Consider the following 23,622-nt stretch of genomic DNA (forward strand, 5'->3'; position numbering starts at 1 on the left):
ACTCGGATTCCATTGTGGATCGTGCGATGCATGTTTGTTTCATGGATTTCCAAGAAACAGCAGCGCCTCCCAGAGTAAAGACATATCCACTTGTGGATTTTGAATCTTTAGTTTCCGATATCCAATTTGCATCACAATAACCTTCAAGTACTGCTGGATATCGAGTAAAGTTCAAACCATGATCACGGGTGAATCTTAGATATCTAAGAACCCGAATGATCGCTTTCCAATGGTCTTCTCCGGGGTTACTAGTGTACCTACTCAATTTACTGATAGCATAAGCTATATCAAGACGAGTATAATTCATTAGGTACATTAGGCTTCCAATGATCTAGGAGTATTTTAACTGAGACACTGCATCACCTTTATTTTTCGATAAATAAAGACTGATGTCTACAGGTGTTCTAGCTAAATTCAAATTATCCTTGATAAATTTATCAATGAATTTTCTCAATATAATGAGATTGAGATAATGCATATCCGTCAGATGTTTTAGTAATTTTCATTCCTAATATAACATCTGCGACCCCCATATCTTCATATCAAATCTTTTGTTAAGCATCTGCTTAGTTGATTTGATCATGTTTTGACCGCTTCCAATGATAAGAATGTCATCCACATAAAGACAAACTATGACATATCCTTGGTCAATGTTTTTAACATAGACGCATTTGTTACATTCATTTATCTTAAACCCATTAGTAAGCATTGCATGATCAAATTTTTCATGCCATTACTAAGGTGCTTGTTTTAATCCATAAAGGGATTTTACAAGTCGACAAACTTTCTTTTCTTGCCCTGATACTACAAACCCTTCGGGTTGTTCCATATAGATCTCTTCATTTAGATCACCGTATAAGAAAGCTGTCTTAACATCTATTTGATGTATTTCTAATTTAAACAACGCTGCTATAGAAATAAGCATGCGAATGGATGTTATTCTTGTCACAGGGGAATATGTGTCAAAATAGTCCAAACCTTTTTTTTGTCTGTAACCTTTAACTACAAGTCTTGCTTTATACTTGTCAATTGAACCATCTGCTTCCATTTTTCTCTTGAATATCCATTTATATCCAAGAGGTTTAGAACCTGGTGGAAGATCCACCAATTCCCAAGTATGATTCTGCATAATGGACTCAATTTCATTATTAACAACCTCTTTCCACAAAGGTGCTTCAGGACCTGTCATTGCTGCCTTAAAGCTTTGAGGTTCATTTTCTAACAGGTATGTCAAAAAATCTGGACCAAAGGATTTTGATGTTCTCGCTCTCTTACTTCGTCTTGGTTCATCATCAGTTAAATCCTGTTGGTTGAGACCATTACTAGTCTTTTCTGTTTGATTGTCATTAGTCTCTTGACTTTGTGTACAATCATAAGTTCTTTCCTGTGAACTTAATTCCTGTCCTTTCTTGTAAGGAAAGACATGTTCAAAAAACACAGCATTCCTTGACTCTATAATAATGTTCACATTGTCAGAAACCGATATGCACTACTATTCTGAGCATAACCAATAAACATACAATCTACTGTTTTTGGTCAAATCTTAGTCTTTGTAGGAATAGGAACTTCAACTTTTGCCAAACACCCCCACACTTTTAAGTATTTGTAGGAAGGCGGTCGACCTTTCCACAATTCATAAGGAGTGCTGTTGATTTTCTTGTGGGGCATTTTGTTAAGAACATAATTAGCAGACAATATTGCTTCCCCCCACAAGTTCTGTGGTAAGCCTGAACTTAGTAACATGGCAATCATCATTTCTTTTAGGGTTCTATTCTTCCTTTCAGCAATACCATTTTGCTGAGGAGAATAGGGTGGTGTAGTTTGGTGAATAATGCCATGTTGTGCACAAAATTCATTTAATGGTACATCATATTCACCACCCCTATCACTTCTAATATAAATCAAAATATGACATCCATCACTTGTTGTCTATGATGTGCTTGATTCATAAATTCCAAAACATGATTCACGAAAAATCCAAAATAATTATGATTACACAAATCAGAATTAATGTTTTGACAAAATCATATTCTCATAAAGATTTTGCCTAAAAATCAAACAAGTCAAAAAACCCATTTGATTGTATACATACTTGCAACTCATTTACGAATAAATGTCACTGTCATAAAAAATATTTGTGACAGAAGAAAATTAAAATATCTCATCTAATGCAAGAGATACACCCTCATATAAATAAAATGGTTTATGGTTTAACAAATTCTACTACGCAAGTAAAATAATAATTGACAACATTTTATGTCACATATTCAACAAATAATAATCCACATAAAAGATTTTTCAAAATTTACTTCCAATTAAATGGAACAATATAACTACATACATCTTCATGTTTAAATTTCTCTGGTGTTTAAACACCCATTCAAAATTGAATGGAAAAACTCAAATTAATCAATATATCAATTTAACATTCCAAATCACATGAAATTGTTGTTAGGAAATAACTTGAGTTGACATCATACATGCATATCAAACGCATCAACTAAAAATAATGAATTAACAAAATAAATTAATCATGCATGATCCCAAAATTTGCATCATGAAATAAAAAGATTCTCAACTCATAAATAAAATTCAATGCGTTTTGAATTTCAAACTCCAAAATGACAAAACATACCTTCATTTAATAAGTTTGATTTGTACGTAAATAAACTAATTAAATATGCATGCAAAAGTCCTTGTGAATATATATATATATATATATTATTCCGACTCATATGCAGAAACTATTCACGACTACGGATCCACACACAGAAAATAAAGAATGATTCAGAAAACCAATAAAGAAAATAATCTTGCCACAAAGGTTTTTGCGTAATAAAAATGAAATTAGTTTGTAAAACTAATATTTTATTTTAGAAACAAATTCTACCATGTATACTCATAATGAACTATGATAAAGTCAAAAGAATTAACACCTTTTCACAAAGGATTCAAAATTAAGTGATCTTACAAATGAAATTGTAAGTCACGTACAAAATTTACAAATTGTGACCGATACACAAAGTTACATGATTGATTAATTTTCTAGTTACTAAAACCAGAAAATAAATTATAATACAAATAATTTTATTTTCTATGTTACTAAAACTAGAAAATAAAATACCACAAATTAATTTTTCAATTTACTAAAACCAAAAAATAAATTATAACACAAAATCATTTTATTTTTCTTGTTACTAAAACTAGAAAATACTGTAATTTTATTTTCCTTGTTACAGAAACTAGAAAATAAAATACCACAAAACTATCTGATTACAAAAATCAGAAAAAACACAAAATAATTTTCTAGTTACCAAAACCAGAAAATAAATTAAAATACAAAATAATTTTATTTCCTTTGTTACTAAAACTAGAAAATAATATAATTTTATTTTCCTTGTTACTAAAACTAGAAAAATAAAATACCAAAATAATTTTCTATAACACCAAATAATATTCTGCAATTGTTAATGACACCAGTATATTACTACTAGTTGTCAAAGAAAAGAGGCAGTATATTACTACTATCTGTCAAATAGCATAAATCACTATTTGTTTTTCCAACCAGAATATTACTTTGAAAACACAGAAAATTAAATACGATGAAGATTCCAAAAAGGATCTGTCTTCAGATTGTTGGGCAATCTTCACTGTATTTAAATAAATTAAATTCTATTGTGTACTAAACAACAATCAGAATAAAAAGAAATAAATGAAAGGAGAGAATTTGTTTGATTACAAAAATCAAACTCGAAATAAAAATAAATAAATAAAAACAGATTTTATTTTGTTACAAAAACAAAATTAAAATCTGATTTAACAAATAATAATAACACTGAAAATAAATTAAATAACTTACTTGATTTAATTTCTTCGAATTATAATCTGATCAAGTCCAGTGTTTGACACTGTGTCCTTAAGACAGATTCGTCCTCTCCACGGCGCTTTCAGAATTTGGACGCCTATCTCCCAGGATGAAATGATCTACTACAAACAATAGCAGCACTACAAATTGTTTGCCTTACGAACACACTAAGTGTTTACACTCTTTCTTTCAGAAAATAAATGCAGCAAAATGCAGAGATTTATAGCAGAGGATGGAGTACGAAAATTGAATTAAATCCAAATGGGAGGCTAGTCTATTTATAGATGTAAAGGTGGCTCTTGGTTTTGAATTGAACAGGTATAAAACCTGTTGGTTTTGAATTCAAACAGATTTGAATCTGTTGGGTTCAAATTTAAAGAGATACAAAAACGGGAAGGGCTCTGTTTGGGTGTGCAATAATACCAGACTGGTTTATTTCGGGAACGGCCTGTTTGGATGTACAGAAAAACCAAACTAGTTTAATTTTGAATTATGGATTTTATTTTACCAAAATTAAAATTAAATTCAAAAGTTTTTTTTTGACCCAAAAAAGATTAGTATTGGGCCGAACAAGCCCAACCCAACCTCACACCACGCACCCGCGCCCAAGCCCAGGCCCAGGCCAGCCCGTCCAACCGGACGGACGGACGGCGGCGGCGGCGCGCGCGTGGTGATTTTTGGGTCCAATGGGTCTAGCACATTTTGCCCATAACCTCTCCCTCTAAAACACTTGGGTATCCCTTGGGGCACACCCCAAGTATCAAACCCAAGCCTTATAAACCCATTCAAAACTTCCCACCAAATCATTGTCGGACAAGCCAATTTACAACCTTAAGGAATTTCCACCAAAACTCCATTTCCATGGAGCACACTTTGGCTTCAATTTTCCATTCACTCGGTAATAGTTTTGAGCAACCAAATATACCACGTGAATCACAACGCGGCATAGAACGCGTTACCACTTTGACCCGTGTAAATCGATGCACGGGGCCCACCTAAAAAATAGACCGAACTTAGGATAAAATTCTGGTTTTACCCAGAATTTATAACCATTTCCAACAAAAACTACTTGGATTACAAACATATATATGCTGTGATACAACGAACAATTGCAGATGATGGTCACCAAGAGGATGCCTTTGGTTCTTCTTGTACTCACCATTGTCTCCATTAGCTCTATCAGAACCGAGGTAAATAAAGAAGACTTCGAAAAACAAATTTTTGCAGATTGATTAACTTTTTAATGTTTTTTGAGGATGATAAGTTTTAGGATTTCAACTTACATTAGAAACATTGACATGTAAGGCCATAATATTAGGTTGTTACACTTTTGTTAATATGTATATATATATTGTGAAATTACTGTCATGTATATTTATCTGATGATATCATGTGCATTTGTCATATATCAGAAATCGACCCTACCATCTATCTAATAATTGATAAGAAAACCTTGTCTCACAATTAATCAATCTAAGAACAAATATATAAAACCCTACATTAATAGAATGAAACACTACAACCTAAAGGACTAAACTATCCTTAATGAAAAATATAAACTACAATTCACACCCCCCCTCAAACTGAGGATGCGAGTGCAGAAAGTATCGAAAGTTTGCCAAGAAGAAAACGAAAATGAGCAACAGTGTGAGTCTTCGTAAACAAATCGGCCAACTGAAGAGAGGAAGGAACAAAAAGGAGAGTAATAGTGCCAAAAAGGAGAGTAATAGTGCCAGCCTAAAGATGCTGTCTGACAAAGTGACAATCTATTTTCAACATGCTTGGTCCGCTTATGGAAGACTGAATTATGGGCAATCTGGACAGCACTCTGATTATCACAATACAACGGAGTTAGATCAGAAAAAGAGACACCCATATCAGAAAGAAGCCACCAAAGCCAAACGATCTCGGAAGTAGCATGAGCCATGGCACGATACTCGGCCTCAGCGGTGGAACGAGCAACAACAAATTGTTTCTTACTCTTCCAGGATATGAGAGAATTGCCGAGGAAAACACAAAGACCAAAAGTGGATTTGCGATCAGAGATGTCACCTGCCTAATCAGTGTCAGCATAGGCACGAAGAGTCAAGTCCAAAAAGGCAGATAACAGCAAACATTGCAACAAAGTGCCACAAAGGTAGCGCAAAGTACAAAGTAAAGCAACCCAGTGTGTGGAACAAGGAGCAGAAACAAACTGACTGAGAATGTGCACAACATAGGAGATATCCGGGCGAGTAACGGTGAGATAAACAAGGCACCCAACCAACTCACGATACAAAGTGGGATCCTCAAGAGGAATGCCATTAGAAGCAGAAAACTTAGCATGCAACTCAAGAGGAGTGTCGACAATTTTGTCATCAGTGAGTTTGGCACGAGAAAGAATATCACGGGCATATTTAGTCTGAGAAAGAAGATACCTAATAGGAGAAGTAGCAACCTTAATACCAAGAAAATACCGAAGAGACCCCAAATCCTTCATCTTGAACTCCTGAAACAACTGATGCTTAACCTCCTCAATAGTACTAGAATCAGAGCCAGTGATGATCATATCATCCACATATAAGAGAAGGAGAACAAGGCCAACAAAAGTGCACTGAACAAAGAGAGCACAATCATGATGACTAGGGCGAAAACCAAGTTGAAGTGCAACAGAGTGAAATCGCTCATACCAAGCACAAAGAGACTGCTTGAGACCATATAGAGCACGACGAAAACGACAAACAACACCAGGAGGGTGAGAGAGACCCGGTGGAGGGCGCATATACACTTCTTCAGCAAGATGCCCATTCAGAAAAGCATTTTTGACATCTAGTTGAAACAAAGGCCAGTGATGGGTAGCGGCAACAAAAAAAAGAGTGCAAACAGTAGTCATCTTGGCAACAGGGGCAAAAGTCTCATTATAATCAATCCCACACTCTTGAGAAAAGCCCTGGGCAACCAAACGAGTTTTGTACCATTCCAAAGACCCATCAGAAAGGGTTTTGACCTTATAGACCCATTTACAACCTACAACATTCTTGTCAGCAGGTAATGGAACCAAATCCCAAGTCTGAGTGTTAGCCAAAACAGTTAACTCGTCATTCATGGCAACAATCCAATTGGGATCATGACAAGCTTCCTTGTAGGACCTGGGCTCAAAATATATATGAAGACAAGAAAGAAAAGACTGATAAGAAAGGGAAAAACATGTATTACCAAAACCATACCACTTCGGAGGATGACGGTCTCGCTGTGGAAAATGGTGTGCAGGAGGAGCGGGATCCAAAGAAGCAGCTGAAGGGACAATAGAGCTAGAGACAGGCGAGGTCGGAAGTGCTTTGCGGCGCTGATAAACAAGAAGAGGAGCAGAGGAAGTAGGAGCTGAAGAGAAAGTAGCTGGCAAGATATCATAAGTGCTAGTAAGAGGCAAAGTAGAGACCTCAAGATCATAAACAAACTCATCAGGAGAAACATCAGGAGGAAATGGGTAACGTAAACCAATTCATCATTGATAATAGGGACAAGGGTGGAAGGTATAATGTAGTAGGGTAGCTTTTCTAAAAAGGTGACATGCTTAGACACATATAGCTTTTTGGTGGTAGGATCATAACACCGATAACCTTTATGATTAATGCCATACCCTAAGAAGACACATAGGATATAACAGGAACTAAGCTTAGAGCGCGTTCGTTTAGGAAGGAGCACAAAGCATGCAAAACCGAAAATACGAAGAAGAGAATAATTGGGAGTAACACCAAAAAGATGCTCATAAGGAGATGAACTTGAGGGAAGAGAAGTAGGCATTCGATTGAGAAGATATGCAGCAGTGAGCACAGCTTCTCTCCAAAAAACAGAAGGGACAAAAAATGAGAGCAACAACGAGTGAGCTGTATCAAGGAGATGGCGATGTTTGCGCTCAGTTTAACCATTTTGTGTAGGAGTGTCAGAAGACGAAGAGTGATGAATAGTGCCATGAGTAGCTAAACAGTCCTCAAACTCAAATAAGTAATACTCACCCCCCAAATCAGAACGAAGAACTTTAATGGTTGTAGAAAACTGAATGCGAATCATGGAGTGAAAATTAGAATATATTTTGTAAAAATCAGATTTCTAGTCATCAAATAAACCCAGGTAAATCGTTTGTAATCATCCACAAAAGACACATAATATTGTGAACCACCCTTGGTAACTATAAGGGAAGGATCCCAAACATCAATATGAACCAATTGAAAAGGAGAAGATGAAATAGAACTACTTTTATTAAAAGGAAGAGTAGACATTTTAGCCAATTTACGACCACGACACTCAGAAATATCACTAATAGGAAAATTGCCTAAATGTCCAGACCGAACTAACATCCTCAAACGATCACTCGACATATGACCTATCCTAGAATGCCAAATATAAAATAAAGAGTACTTATTGTTTAAACAAAAAGAAGACAATGCAGTAGAAGACACTTTTGGAGGAACATACGAACTATCCAAGATATATAGTTCTCTAACTCTACGCCCGATCCCAATTTGCCTCTTGGATACCCGATCCTACACAACACAATGAGAAGAAGAGAGAACAACATCAAAACCGGAATCAGATAATTGACTAATAGAAATAAGATTGAGTGAGAGGTGAGGCACATAAAATACAGGAGAAAGAGACAAATGGGAAGAGGAAATAGAACCAATAGAGTGTACAGGCATAGAAGAACCATTAGCGATAGCAATAGTGATAAAAGAAGAATGTGAGACACAATTACTGAGGAGAGATACAACATGGGTCATATGATGTAAACAACCAGAATAAAAAATCTACGAAGTGTGGACATAACCTGAAGAGGATGAACCAGACAAACCTAACTGAGTGATAGTCATAGCGGAGGCCTGAGACGAAAGATCTAGATTGGCCACCATGAAAGACTTGAACTGCTCAAACATAGACTGCATATTGGAAGATGGACCATTCTCAGTAACTGGTGCAGAAAAGCCGGCAGATGAGCGAGATCCTAAAAATGTTGGCTTAGTGAATGGTGGACCAGATGAACAACCCTTGGGCTGCAAAAATTTTGGACAAGCATGTTTCCAATGGCCTTTCTGATGACAGAAGCTACACTCATCCATGGAAACTTGAGGCTTGGGCTTGCCAGTAACCTGAAATAAAGGAGAAGGTGGGGTGGGCAAGAGCGGATGAGTGGCAAAAACTGACTGGGAAGCAGGAGCACCATGAGCCACCTTAAATCAAGTTTCTTCCGCAACAAGCTCATGAACAACACCATCCACAGAAGGCAAAGGAGACCGATGAAGAATAGCTCCCCTAAGTGGCTCAAATTGATCACGAAGGGCCATAAGAAATTGAACCAGATGTTGTTTCTCCCGATACTTGGTGTAACTGTCAAGTAACTGCAAATCTGATGGTTCTATCAAAGCAAGCTGATCCCAATAAGTAGTCTTCTCATTGTAGAACTCTTGAATGGACTTATCTTTCTGACTAGTACTGCGAATAGACATCTCAAGTTCATACTGTTTTGCAAAGTTAGACTTAAAGTACATGATTTTCAAATAGTCCCAAACTTGTTTAGAAGTAGAATACTTGGAAAAATTCATACTAATGGTAGTTTGAACTAAATTATGAAACCAAGTAAGAATTTGTGCATTTTTCTTATCCCATTTAGCAACATCGGCCTCAGTTTGTTGGGATTCCATAGGTCTAATAGTCACACCAATAACATAGTTCCACATGCTTTTACCCATTATAAAATTTTTTATTACACGAGACCAATAGGAATAATTAGTACCATCTAACGTAGTGATGATAGCTTGTAATTTATCATCAGCCATAATACTATAATTAAGCAACACAATAAAATCAAAGCAGAGAGACAATTTCACAACCAAAGTTGTTGTTGCTATAATTAAAGAGCCCGTAAGGTCAAACTTATAATAACCAGACCCAAGGTCAAATGTATAATAACCAAACCCAATCACCCTCAAATAGCAATCAGAGAGAGAGAGAACCAAGGCAAAGCATATAGTGAGAGAGACAGAATTGAACCTAAACCCAGAAGGCGAAGTCGATGTCAGATACCAGGTCTGGAGTGAGAGACAGAGAACTGAACCAATCAGAGTCACCCAGAGAATCGATCAAACTAGAGGTAGAGAGCTTCGATCAAACCAGAAGTAGAGAGCTTCAATTGAACCAGATGAACTAGTTGCGAGGTCGAGCTTCGAAGTGCGACGAAGAGAACAGGGGCAGCGATGATCAATGATGATCTGCGAAACGAAGAGAACAGGGGTTGCGATGATCAATGATGATCTACGAAAGGTATGCTAACCTCTGTAACTTGGCTCTGATACCATGATAATTGATAAGAAAACCTTGTCTCACAATTAATCAATTTGAGAACAAAACCCTAAGCTAATAGAATGAAACACTAACAACCTAAAGGACTAAACTATCCATAATGAAAAATATAAACTACAATTCACACTATCGACTTATGAGAATGAGGTAGCGAGGGTTGGGTATGAGAAACTGCTAACAGCTTAGCTACAGCTTAACTCATTAATTGGATAGAGATATGATATAAGATCCAAAATATAAAGAGATTGAAATGTTTCCAGGTAGGTGGGGGAATATGTCATGGAAAAGATTCATTAAATCAAGTAAGTAGATGTTCATTTGGTTCAAGTAAATTTATTAACTGAAAACACAGCATGGAACCTTATGCCAACCATTGGCTCAAGAAGTGCTAATTACACCATTTGAAAAACCAACTACCACTAGCACCCTTCAAGCAAACAATGCAACAACACCAACTATTTAGGAAAGTGAAATTTCTATCCAACATAAGAATAAGATACCATAACGTAATGTACTAAATAGTCAGCAGAGCCAACCCATTACCTTAATTTTTTTAATAAGCTGCAACAAAAGCAAGATATTAGCATCCAAACAAGGTACTAAGAAACGTTTTAACTTTTAACATTTGCATTTAATCCTAAGAAAATAGCATGTATTTAATAACAAGAAGTTACTCAGCAAACCTAAAGACAAGCTTCAAACGTATTAAGCATAACTGTTTACATGAAGTATGCACGTTATTCAACTAGACTCTCGTCAGGTCCATCATCTTCCTCTGGCAAAGCTAGTTCCCCCTCACTATTAACTGCATCAGAAGAATTTGTCGAGTGGCCATCTACGACTTGAGTTCCTTCCTCAAGTAAAACTAGGCTCTCCGTGTAATTATCCACCCAAAATGCATCTTTGCTGCCACGAACTCCAAGGTTTGTGATCTCTTGGCTCTCAAAGTCATACGAGACCAGCTCTCTACCCATTCCCAACAGCATTTCACCGTTCTTTCTCGAGCCAAACATCAACACCAATCTTCCATCAAGATCAATCGTATATCGCTTACCCCAAGATCCCACCACCTTATAGTCTTTCATAACCCACACGGTACAACTCTTACTGTATATCGGTGAATCATACTATAGCACCGAAAGCGATTCACCCACTATAGTAGTCAACATGTTCCTAGGAAACTCATGAACCAGACTCAGTGGCAACTCAATCTCACCAAAGACTTCATTACCCGAATCAAAAAACAGAAGAAAACAACCACGAGTAACCGGGTTAATGAGCTTGTAAGAAACCCAATGAACCTTCCCATTCAAATAAGCTTGTGACCAAAAGTAATTAACCATGCCAAAACGTGGCACAACACCATCAAAATCCCTCCAAGAACGATCGCCGACGGCATAAATTTCGACTTGAGGAGGAACCTTAAACCCATTTTCTGATCCCAAATATGAAATCCTCACAACCTTGAAGTCATTTTTAATCAAATCAAGGCCAAACCCATGAACACACATAAAAGGGGAAGTTGATTTAGAGGTAACACGGGGCACATGAAGGGTGAGAGAGCGGTGAATCGAAGGGTTCCAGAGAATGATGGTATTGGTGTAACCGAAGTAATCGTCGATGAGACAGAGCAACCCATTACAGGACCCAACAATTCTGAAGTAGTATTTGAAGCGAGTCAAAGATGGGCATTTGAGGTCTAGGAATATGGGGAAAGTTTGGTTGTTGAAGTGGAGTGAGAAGCGCTCTTTGCGGTGAGAGTATTGGCGAAGAAGAATCAAGTTGAAGGTGGTGGTGGAGTGATTGAGGTGGGAAGTGATGAAAGAGGGGGTGGAGATAAGAGAGCACCATGATTTGCATACGCACCTGAATTGGAGGAGAGAGATCACTGGGAGTTTTGAGAGGATTTCAATCAGTACCTTGTTAGGTAGGTAGTCCGACATCTCAGAGAGAGAGAGAGAGTTTGATTTTAGGGTTTTACACTTGTTCTACAAAGAGGCATGGAAAATTAAAACCCTAGGTTTTGTAGAGGAGACGAGAGAGTGTGTGGCGGCAAAGAAAATATTTTTTTAAACGACGATGTCTCCTGAGAGGGGAAAGGGCATGACTTCAACAGCGGCTCACCACGTGGCATATGGTTATAGGAGGATTGCTTTTTAGTTTTTGTTTTGTTTTTGAAAATTATAAATCAATCTTACTTTTGAAAAAAAAAAATTACAAATTTATATTATTGTAAAATTTACTATGAATTTATAATTATTTTTAAAATTTACACAGATATGTTATTTTTTCTTTTTTTCATCATTTTATATATGAAGGTATTTTTTATTTTTAATAAGGAAAATTACAATGAAAAAAAAAAACAAGGTTTGACAATAAATCCTAAGTTTTAATTTTATAATTTTAAATCATAAATTATTGATTTATTTTCAATCTTAACCAAGTAAAATTAGCGAATAAATAATATTTTAATTATTAAACTCAACTAAAAATTATATTTTAGACATTTCATTTACATTTATTTTGAGTTTAATGATTAAATAATATTTCCTGTCAATTTTAAATAAACAAATAATTTAAATTAAAAACAAATCAAAATTTTATAATTTAGTAAATTAAAATTAAAAATTTATGATTTATTTTGTTACAATGATCAAACCCTAATTATTATTTTTTCCATAATTTCCCTTTTTTTAATATTTACATATTAAGTGATATAAAATGATGACAAAAAAAAACAATAATATCTACTTATTGTCTCACATTATTAGTTCTTTTTTTTTTTTTTTCAAATTAAAAAGTTCCAAAATGTTGAGCCTTTCCAAAATAAAATAAAAAAAATCAATACAATGTATCTCAATTACAATGAAGACATATACAATATAAATCACAATTACATAAATGGACTCATTTTAGTAAGAGAACAAACTCATACACACACAAAAAGAATCGCACTCTTAACCTTCCAATAAAGTGTAAAATTTTACAACTGAAACATAATTTTTTTCAATTTTTCGGGAAAAAGTGCAAATTGCATTCCCCCCCCCCCCTTCTCAAAAAAGTAAAAATAAAATACTCGATATTTATCAAAAGTTACATACATATTTTATGCTCACTAAATCACAAAATTTGGAGTGCGATTATCAAAAAATAAATAAAAAATTGCAAAATGGTAATCCCCTTTTTCAAAATGATACTTTATAATTGACTAGAAATTTATTTAAAAGTGAGTATAAAAAAACAATTTCATAAAGATGAACACCTATAAGGAATCAAATATTGACAGTTTGCAACCAAATAAAAATTGCAATAATAGTGCAAAATAACTGAATGTTGAAAAGCACAAAGTTCACAGTAGTAGCAAACACGCAAGGTTCATAGGCATTGTTTGGGCGTCCTAACATCTAATTTTACAATTTGATACCATGTGAAGAAACTCACACATATCCTGTGAATAATTACAATTTGATATATGTTTGTGCGTCTTTTTTTTTTCCCCTTTTTTTTCCTATTCAAAAACAAAACACTCTGCCAGACCTAAATAAATACAAAACAGTTTTGGGAGTTCTCCTTGAAGAAGTTAAATTGTAAGAGCCTTTGGTTGTCTTGTCTCTAAATTGAAATTCTACTGTTATATTATATTTTCTATGAGATCTAATTCACATCAATTATCTTTCTATAGCAACCGACTGGGCCTGATTGTTTTTCTAACAACTATTTATTTGTTTCAAAGTTTCGATATAAACAATTGAGCCTTCTAACTTTTTTTAAGGAAATGCCGACCCAATGGCATGCAAATTCTAACTACAACAAACACATCAGACCAAACCAAATTTCCATTATTGGACACCCAAGGAACCAATAAGCAATTAGAATTGATGAGCTAGTTCCCTGAAGTTTACTTTCAGAAACTACATGCTTTTTCTAAAAAGGATTTAATGGTAACAATATCAATCTCCCATAAGGTATCATACAGCTTCAGTGGTTCGGTATGCTAAAATAGTGTGCACTAGACAAATTTTATATCTCCTCAAATATTCTAATGGACCTTTCGTCATTTACAAAGAATATATGGCTCCTAATAAGTCTGAAACAGACAAGTATTTTGATGCAAGTTAAGGAATTCTCTGAAAACAAAGAGTTTACTGAAGTCATATATGAAAGCATCAGAATTTATCTTTGAGATCATTGATGGGCTTATCAAGCAACTTTCCTCCATATAAAATTCATTCAAAAGTACATGAGGAGATGTACCTTTTGACAAGTAAACTCATTCATAAACATATACATGAAAAGTAGTGAGAAATGATATGTAAGACAGCAAAAGGACAATATAACGCCTAAAATATACCTAGAAGACAACATGGCAAGAGAAAATATCAAGCATGTTCATCAAACCTTCATTGGAAAAGGGCTCTTTTTTTAATATGTAACTAGTAAGCAAAAAGGACATTAGCCATCTATTTGTCAAAACACTCCACAGTGTATCAAAACCTAAGATACTATTCACTAGTGTCAAAGACAGACTATGATTACTAATCTATTCAGAGAAGAGATAGTCAGATTATGCAGCTTACTACTACCGATACTTACATGTCTATGGCCCAAAAACTAGATTGATCCTAATTCCGAAGTAGGAACTCCAACAGGCTACAAGTTATATAAGCAGCTGCAAAAAGAAAATTCCTCTTCAAGGCTATTTCGAGTGTGCTCTCATCCACTTCTTCCTCATTTGTAACTTTCGGCAAAACAGGATCAGTGTTCACTGGCCCTTGCAAGTTCCCATTTGATCCATCCAACAAAACAAGGCTTTCCACATAGGGACTGGCATAAAATGAGCCTTTGACACCACGCAATCCATGTTTCTCAATGCGATTGCTCTCAGGCTGATACGAAACCATATCTCCACCTCTAGTCCCCATAAGCAATTCGCCACTCTCCCTAAAACCAAACACCAACGTTAAACCTGCCTGACAGTCAACATTATATTGCTTCGTCCAGGACTCCACAACACCATAGTCTTTCATCACCCATATGGAAACACATTTACGGTTTGCACTGTAATCAATAAAACTCACCGCGATCATAGTCCCAACTAAATGAACTCCCAAATGCAACGGGAAACTAGGAGCCACTGTTTCTGGGAGCTCAATCTCATGGAACAATTCATCACCAAAACCAAATGATAAAATCACATTATGGAATTTACCATCCCCAACTCGCTTGTATGCAATCCAATGTGCAAAACCATTCAGAAAAACATGTTCCCAGAAATACTCAACCATATTATATGAAGGAACACCACAAGTCAGGGCTTTCCAAGAACCGGTTTTAAGCGAGTAAGCCTCAACTTTAGGAAGAGGAATTGCATTTTTTCGCCTCTCAAAGTGAGAAATTCTAACTACCTTATAGTCCTTGGTTAGCAAATCGAAGCCAAACCCTAGAACAGACATGTAAGGACTATAGGAATCGAGAGAAAGACTGGGTTTTGGAAGGGCCACATACCTTCGAATCATAGGGTTCCAAAGGATTATATTTTGTTTGTCACCAAACCGATCGTCGGAGAGACAAACCAAGCCATTACAAGTACCAACTACCCTGAAATAGAAGTGGGTTTTGAATGGAGAAGTGAATTGGGCGTAGTGGTTGAAGGTTTTGTTGTCGAAACGCAATGAGTAGTGTTCTTGATTGGGATTGAGACAAGTGTATCTGAGTAGGAGCAAGTGAGTGTGAGTGTTGTTGGTGGACTTGTTGAGGTGGGTGTTGATAAAACTAGGGCTGGTGATGAGAGATCGCCATTGTTTCGACACACAAGTGAATCGAAGCAGGGATTTTACAGGTAATCTGGAGAGAATTTCGATTAATACCTCTTCGGGAAAGTAGTCCGACATTGTTGAGGCTATCAGAATGAGAGTGTCTTAGTTTTGACTTCGCCTTTTATTACCCTGATCATTATTTTATTTATTATTGTTATTATTATTATTATTATTATTTTCATAGAGTTGGTTATAATTCTTTTATCATCAGATTATTTAGTACAGTTTTTTATTAGAGAAAGTTGTTGAAAAATTCAATTTATAGGAATATTTATCAATAAATCTTATCTCATAAACAACTATACCAATTAGTCCCACTTTTGAAATGCTTATCTGATAAGTCCCACTGGTGGAGAGGTTTAGATCTATCTGATCCTATTTTCCAACTTTGGTAGTGAGGCTTGGACAGTTATGCCCTTTCCTATTTCATCGGGTTATTTTTGATGGGATCACCTTCATTTTTGGTAACTTCATTGATTCGGTGATACACATTTCCACAATTTGACTGTTAGGGTTTTGAGTTTTTTGGGGAAGGGGTTTGGTGCGCCGTCTGTGTGACGTCGCAGCAGGGATAGCATTTACCAATCGTCAAACTCACCATCATGCAGGTATGTATTTTTTTCCCTTCATAATAATGCAGAGTTGTTTTGTTTTGTTGGTAGTCTCAGTTTTTGTGATGGGTTTCTTTGTATCCATGTCATGGTGTCATCGTTTTTGTTTCCCAAGTGGTTGGGTGTGTCTCAAATGTGTTACGACTTGACGACAGTAACTGTTGTAGTGTATGATCTGGGTGGGGGTGGGGGACTCAATGGGTGGACTTGTTGAGGCGGGTGTTGATAAAACTAGGGCTGGTGATAAGAGATCGCCATGGTTTCGACACACAAGTGAATCGAAGCAAAGATTTTACGGGTAATCTGGAGAGAATTTCGATCAATACCTCTTCGGGAAAGTAGTCCGACATTGTTGAGGCTATCAGAAAGAGAGTGTCTAGCTTTGACTTCGCCTTTTATTTACCCTGATCATTATTTTATTTATTTATGATTATTCTCATGGAGTTGGTTATTAATTCTTTTATCATCAGATTATTTAGTATAGTTTTTTATTAGAGAAAGTTGTTGAAAAATCTAATTTAAGAAGAGTATAAAGTATTAAGTTTATAATTTGTGAAATAGTTTGGTGAGATGTCATTTTGTTAGTTTTGAAGGACATATTGTTTTTAATTTTACCTATTAATTTGTTTGTTGACTGTTTTTATCTATTGACTTATGTTGAATATTTGTTCAAAATTTTTCTATTTGTTCAAAATTTTTCCCCTTATCTATTCAAATATCTGTCCAAATTTTATTATCTATTTAATTTTTTCACTTATTTGTTCAATTTTTTATCTGTTTAATTTTTTTTATCTATTTAACTTTTTAACATATTTTATTATTATCAGTTTCTCTCATCCTTATCTGTTTCAACACAAAAATAAAACAAAAAAAAAAAAATTATCTCTTTGATTTTGACCATCATATTCATAGTCGTTATTATCATCATCATCATTATCAATAACAACAACACAACCACAACCACCCTATCTATTACAATACCAAGCCAATCCAAACCTACTTGTTCAATTTTTCTTTATCTATTAAAATCTCTCTGACTCTCTCTGTCTCTCTCCCTATCTATTACAATTTATTTCGTCATTATCTTTATCAATAACTACAAAAAAACAAATAAATAAATAAATAAACATTGAAGATCTGTTTAATGGTATTACAGATTTGTTTCATCATCACCAACAAAATTCATCAACAACAACAATAACAAAAGATCAACAACTATCAACAAAAAAAAAAATTTGTAAATAGAGAGAGAGAGACAGAGAGAGAGAGAGAGAGAGAGAGACAATGCCATCTAGAGGCTCAAAAGCAACCCAAAAGCCCAACAATGTGAGCAATCCGGCTCCCGCCATTTTCTTCCTATCTCTGCAAACCCGCGACGCTTTGAGCTCCACCTGCTCTGCTCTTTGCCAGTTCAAGCACGTCATTCGCTGTGAGTACATCGTGCCAAAGAGCTTTTCACGCAGATCCCTTGCGCCTGAAACAGACTCATTTCCACTTAACTTTCTTGCTGGACACTCTTATTCTAGAGCTTCAGATGAAGATCTTTACTGCCAATTCTGTGATCTTCAAGCACCATTAACATACAATCAAAATGATACAATAGCTCGGTGGCTGGGCCAACTGTTTGCATCACAGAGAGAAGAACAACACATAAATGCCCTTTACCTGTTCGACAAAATGCCCCAGTGAAACCTTGTCACTGTGCTGTCATAAGATGATTAAGGAGAAAGAGAAAGAGAAAGAGAAGGACAATGAGAGGGACAGAGAGGGTAGTAAGCTATCATTGAAGAAGGGCAAACTAGCCAAGAGCAAACTAGCCAAAAGTAAATCAAAAAGCAAATCTTCAACTAAGGTATCTTTGAAGGAGTTTGTAAATCAGGTGGATCAACTATCTACTGATGATATGCCTAATGTACTTCCCCGTCGGTCTACACGCATTCGAGGCCCCCCCAAATCTCTTTCACTTGGAGATTTTGTGGGACCGTGGCAAGGGCCCTCAAATGTAAACAAGAGGGGATTGAGGGACGTAGATTCGGAGGATAGCTCAATTGAGTGTGATTGTGATCTTGGTACAACACAGTTTCACTGGATTGTGGAAATGCAAGCCTCACCTGAGCAATCACCAAAGCAGCATCAAACACCTAATGCATGGAACACACCAACTAGAGTGCTAACTGATGTTGAGCAGTGGCCAAAATTGACCACTGTGTCCCCATTGGTGGCAAACGAAATGATGTTGTCAAATAAATTTGGCTCACTTAGTGCTAATCAAAGGAAAGAAGTAATGGGTTCCAAGCAACGAGAGAGTGATAAGCCCGTGCGAGCTTGTCGAAATGAGGATTCGGTTGATCTACATATAGAAGATGGTAGTGAAGGTCTGGATACATTTGCTATATCAGGTAAACCTCTACAAGTTGGGAGCTCTTTAATTAAAGAAGAGATTAACAAGGTGTCAAAATTGAAGTATAAAATAGGTGCCCATAAGATTGAGAACCAAGTAGATGGCATTTACAATGTCCCTATTGAGATCTCAAAAAAAGGCTTTTCTCATTGGGAAAATGCTTTGGTTGGATACTTCATTGATAAAAGATTCTCTTTCCATTATGTGAAAACTTGGGCGGAGAAACTTTGGGGAAATTTGCTTGAGGACGTTGTCTCCATTGACAATGGTTTTTTTATTTTTAAAGTAAAAAGTGAAGAGGCTATGGACACAATCTTGGAAGATGGCCCCTATTATGTTGGGGCTAGATTGATTGTTATTAAAAAATGGCAACCTGGACTAAAACTAACAAAGTGTGAATTTTCAAGTGTGCCATTGTGGGTGAAGTTGTACAATGTTCCTTTGGAACTTTGGAGTGAAGAGGGTTTGGGTTACATAGTTAGCATCTTGGGAACTCCTCTTTATTTGGATGAGCCAACTTTCAAGAGAAGCAGACTTACGTTTGCAAGAATTTGTATTGAAGTGCCAGCAAATAAAGAGATCCCTAAGTCTTTCAAAATAAATCTTGGCTATGGTGACCCATATGAGATTCAAGTTGAGGTACCATGGAAGCCCCAAAGGTGTGATGGTTGTAAGACTTTTGGCCATACCACTAATTTGTGCCCTCAAAAGCCAAAGTCTTTGAACCCTCCCTCCTTCAAACATGAGTGGAGAGTCAAGGACACTAAAACACAAATTCCGACTAAATGGGAAGTGGTGAAGAAAAATGGGAGAGATGGTGGGCAAGGTTCAACGCCATTGATCAACAAAGAGAGAGAGACGTAGTCTTCTATCTCAACATCTAATGCCTTTGATGTCCTTGAATCATGTGATATGGACGAGTTAGGAAATGGAGATTCAAGTCAAGAGTTGAGAAATAGAGGGAGTCCATCTCCAAGTGATCCTAGTTATGGGGAGACGTCAAAAGAGGATAACAGAAGAAAACTTAAAGCGAAACTTCATGACTTGAAGAATGCTAGAAGGAAATTCTGAATCCTTATTTTGTTGGGAATGTTGTGCTTGTTTTCTATAAGCTCAGTTTATTTTTTTTGATGGAGTAGTTTATTTTGTTTATTTTTGTGCTCCCATCAAAAGCTGTGTGTTGAACTTCATTGTATATTTTTCCTTTTTTGGTTATAATATGACTTACTTATCCAAAAAAAAAAAAAAAGCCCAACAATGGCTTCACTCGGCTTTTTGCCGACTTTTTCACTTTCTCTCAATATTTAACACGTCTGACCGCTGTATTAACAGTTTGCTGGTGGATACAGCCAACGAGCCGATGAAGGAGAGCCGGTTGATGGCATTAGCCAATATAGAGGTGAGTATGAAGATACTGCCAAAGCTCGAACGTAGATCTACAAAGTAGAAGTGCAGATCTGGAGACAATGTTCTAAGCGAAGCTAAGGCTGATGATCTGGTGCCGAGATGCCGATGACAGCGGTGAAGCCAAATGAGGCATAAAGGACGGCAAAAAAGAATGTCTTCGGTGGTTGTGGTGGTCGTTGAAGTCATCGTCGTCAGCTGCAACAATGTCGAACTCTCGGCTATTTAGATAGGCATAGAGGTGAAGTTGAGAGAGAAAATAGGCGAGAGGAGAGAGAAAGGTTTAGGGGAAACATAGATAGAGAGAGAAAGAGGGGTTTGAAGTAGGGGTGAGTAGCAGATATTTCGATCCACCCAAACTGATCGAACCGAACCAATCCATAGCATTTTGGACAGCTGCTTGATGACGAGTGGACAGTTGCAGATTGATTTTTATCAATCCGCCTAGTTTTGGACGGATGGCGGATTTGAGGTTTCTTTGGACGCAATTGAATCGCCAAACCGCGAGCACATCTAGTAATTTGTAAAACTTTATATTTTCAATTTGCTTAGATATTTTGTTTATGTTTTCAATTAAAAAGAGTTTAGATATTCTGTTGTGTTTTCAATTTGGAAATCCTTTTATCAAATGATAAGTGTCGATATTTGGTATTTTTGTATGGAAAATATAAAGCTTAATTTTGTCATTAAAAAAAAAAAACATCAAATTAAATAGTTTTTGAATAAAAAAAAGTAATGAAATAGTTTTGATAATGCATGGTTTTCTTATATGTATTTATTTTTGGTATTTGACAATTTACTTGATAATGTTTTGGTTATGTTGAGTTGGATTGTTATCCAAAAAAAAAAAAGAAAGTTGTATTATATTCAAAATTTGTAAAAGTTTAAACCGCCAAACCAATTCGCATCCATCCGCTAATCCGCTTAATCCGCATCTGTCAATCCGGTGGACGGATGTGAATTGATTTTTTCTAACCCGCCAATCAGGTGGACGGATGGTGAATTGGAGATTCTTCAGCCACAACTGAACCGCAAACACCCCTAGTTTGAGGTAGAACAAAAGGCATGGTTTTAAATGTACAGGTAGTTTAGTAATCTTGTCCTCATGGACATAGTGTTTTAGGGGTAATTTTATTTTTGCACACTAATTCCATTCAATTTATACACTTGATGAAAATTTTCATTAATATAATTTTGTCTTAGAATAAAAATGTCATAATTCCATCATCTTCTTCTACTCAAACCCTATTTTTAAAATGCCACAACCATCCTCTATTGCCAGCACCACCTTTCTCATCGGTAATCCCCTCCCGTCGCCTCTTTTCTTATCTACCTATGATCACTTTTCATCATGAACCATACACTCCCACAAGTCTCTCACCACGAATCACTCAATGTTGACTGTGGATGTCTAGGATGAAGGAGGATGAGCTAGAAATGGCGGTGGTTGTGGCGATGGATGATTGAAATTGGCGGCAACAATAGTAAAAGATGAATGGATGCATGAATATATATATATATATATATTAGACACTGTTTGGTATAGTTTTAGAATATGTTTTCAAAATTAAATAAATAAAAAAAAACTTTTTATTTCGATATGGTTTCACCTTTTTGGGGGCAAAAAAATAATAATAAATTAAAAAAAAAATTAAAAATTGGTATTTATTTTGTCAAATTAATTTATATTTTTCTCATAAAAATTTCAAAAAATTGATTCAAAAATTGAAACCAAACATAGCCTTAGGGTTTAAAAATTGAAAATGAGAGTAATATTGAAATATAAAGATGTATACTGAGAATTTATATTTTTATAATATGTATATTGAGAAAGTATTTATTAAGTGTGTGTACTGAGGGGAATTAATGTGTGGAAATAAAATGGCCTTATATTTCTTAAAATTTATTTTACATTTTTTGCCCATTGATTTAATAAAAATAATTAAGATAATATTGAATATTGAATATATAGTATATATACTTATCATATTATCAACAATTTTATTGATGGCTTAGTGATTAAAGTGTTTACTTCTTATGTGATTGATTCCATGTTTACACCCTCTTCACAAACTTATTTTTGTCTAGCAATAGAGGAAATCAATCACTAGTGATATTATTACATAAACGCAACACTCCTGACTGTAAAGAGTATCATATTACAGGACTTGAAAGGAGAATACCATGAAAAATAATTTCACATGCCAAAATCCAATTTAGAACCAACAAGTGTGTTCGGCTTAGAGTGGCCTAATCCAAGTCGAACACGTTTGCCAATTTCTCCTAATAAAAATCATTGCTTCATTTTCGTACCAAAGAAAATCCTTTGCAGATACAAAATGGAAACACTTTCAGACAGTTCCTAGAATGTAAAGGAAAACACATCGAGGCCAAAGAAATATACAGTGGACAGCAAAATGAAGGTAGAATCAGAGTAGGGCACAACACTCACTAATCACAGAAAGCATCTTTTACAAAGATTAGGATCTGGGACAGAGCACATGATGTTGTAGTGTAGTGTCTATGTTCTTTCATCATCATCTCTTGTAAGCACTGTGATTTGCCGATTTGCATTTGAATAACAAATCTCAACAGGAAATGACAAAGTTAACCTGCTGAAATTAGAGGTGCATACATGGTAAATCAGCAATTTAGGAGCTTGCACTTTCGGTTGTAGCGTGCAACCAAAAGGATACCTTTAGATAATGCAATTTCACAACTTTGTATTAGGCTTTCATCAACAAATCTGTAATTATAACCAGAAAAAAAAAATCATTATCCTTGAATCATTAAAAACCTCTTTGTTCTCTTTGATTTGAACCGATCAGAATTTGAATCTGAGGTGTCTTTTGTCATTTCCACCATTCAAGGATCATTTCCCCCGAACTTCTCTCAAGGTTAGTTCGTTTTTCGTGGGTTTTCAACTTTATTTGAATTTTTTTCTCTCCTAGGGTTTGGTTTGTTCAAAACTTCATCATTTTGCTCATTTTTGCTCATTCTTGCATCTATTTCAGATGGCCGATGACATTCCGCATGATGGGGTTTTCCCCGTGCTCTTTCTAGTGGAGCTTACCGCAGACTTTGTGGCCGAACCGGGGGTTGAGCCTCAGCCTTTACCACCTAGTATCTCCCCTTTTGACCCCGTGAGGTATCACCCGGAGACTCGTATTATACCAGTGGCGGGAGGCA

General features: G+C 35.8%; 3 protein-coding genes across 3 annotated transcripts; all 3 read right to left on the minus strand.

Moving 5' to 3' along the window:
- Positions 1–9,078: 9,078 nt before the first annotated feature.
- LOC145798080 (uncharacterized) lies at positions 9,079–9,591 on the minus strand. Its single transcript, XM_082885546.1, has one exon. It carries the CDS (start codon positions 9,589–9,591, stop codon positions 9,079–9,081), a length of 513 nt encoding a protein of 170 aa, XP_082741672.1.
- Positions 9,592–11,328: 1,737 nt separating this feature from the next.
- On the minus strand, positions 11,329–12,144 carry LOC114312526 (F-box/kelch-repeat protein At3g23880-like). Its single transcript, XM_028258765.2, has one exon. The coding sequence runs from the start codon at positions 12,142–12,144 to the stop codon at positions 11,329–11,331; it is 816 nt and encodes a 271-aa protein (XP_028114566.2).
- A 2,679-nt stretch (positions 12,145–14,823) lies between these two features.
- Positions 14,824–16,133, minus strand: LOC114312525 (F-box protein At3g07870-like). The gene has a single exon (XM_028258764.2). It carries the CDS (start codon positions 16,090–16,092, stop codon positions 14,824–14,826), a length of 1,269 nt encoding a protein of 422 aa, XP_028114565.2. The 5' UTR covers positions 16,093–16,133.
- Between the last annotated feature and the right edge of the window lie 7,489 nt (positions 16,134–23,622).

Source organism: Camellia sinensis, chromosome 8 (assembly GCF_055761805.1).
Source record: "Camellia sinensis isolate YWXY chromosome 8, ASM5576180v1, whole genome shotgun sequence".
In the NCBI taxonomy this organism is placed as follows: domain Eukaryota; kingdom Viridiplantae; phylum Streptophyta; class Magnoliopsida; order Ericales; family Theaceae; genus Camellia; species Camellia sinensis.

Bases quoted from the DNA above. Each gene is read 5' to 3' on its own strand.
- LOC114312526 (XM_028258765.2), bottom strand. From the start codon at position 12,144: ATGTCGGACTACCTACCTAACAAGGTACTGATTGAAATCCTCTCAAAA.
- LOC145798080 (XM_082885546.1), bottom strand. From the start codon at position 9,591: ATGGGTAAAAGCATGTGGAACTATGTTATTGGTGTGACTATTAGACCT.
- LOC114312525 (XM_028258764.2), bottom strand. From the start codon at position 16,092: ATGTCGGACTACTTTCCCGAAGAGGTATTAATCGAAATTCTCTCCAGA.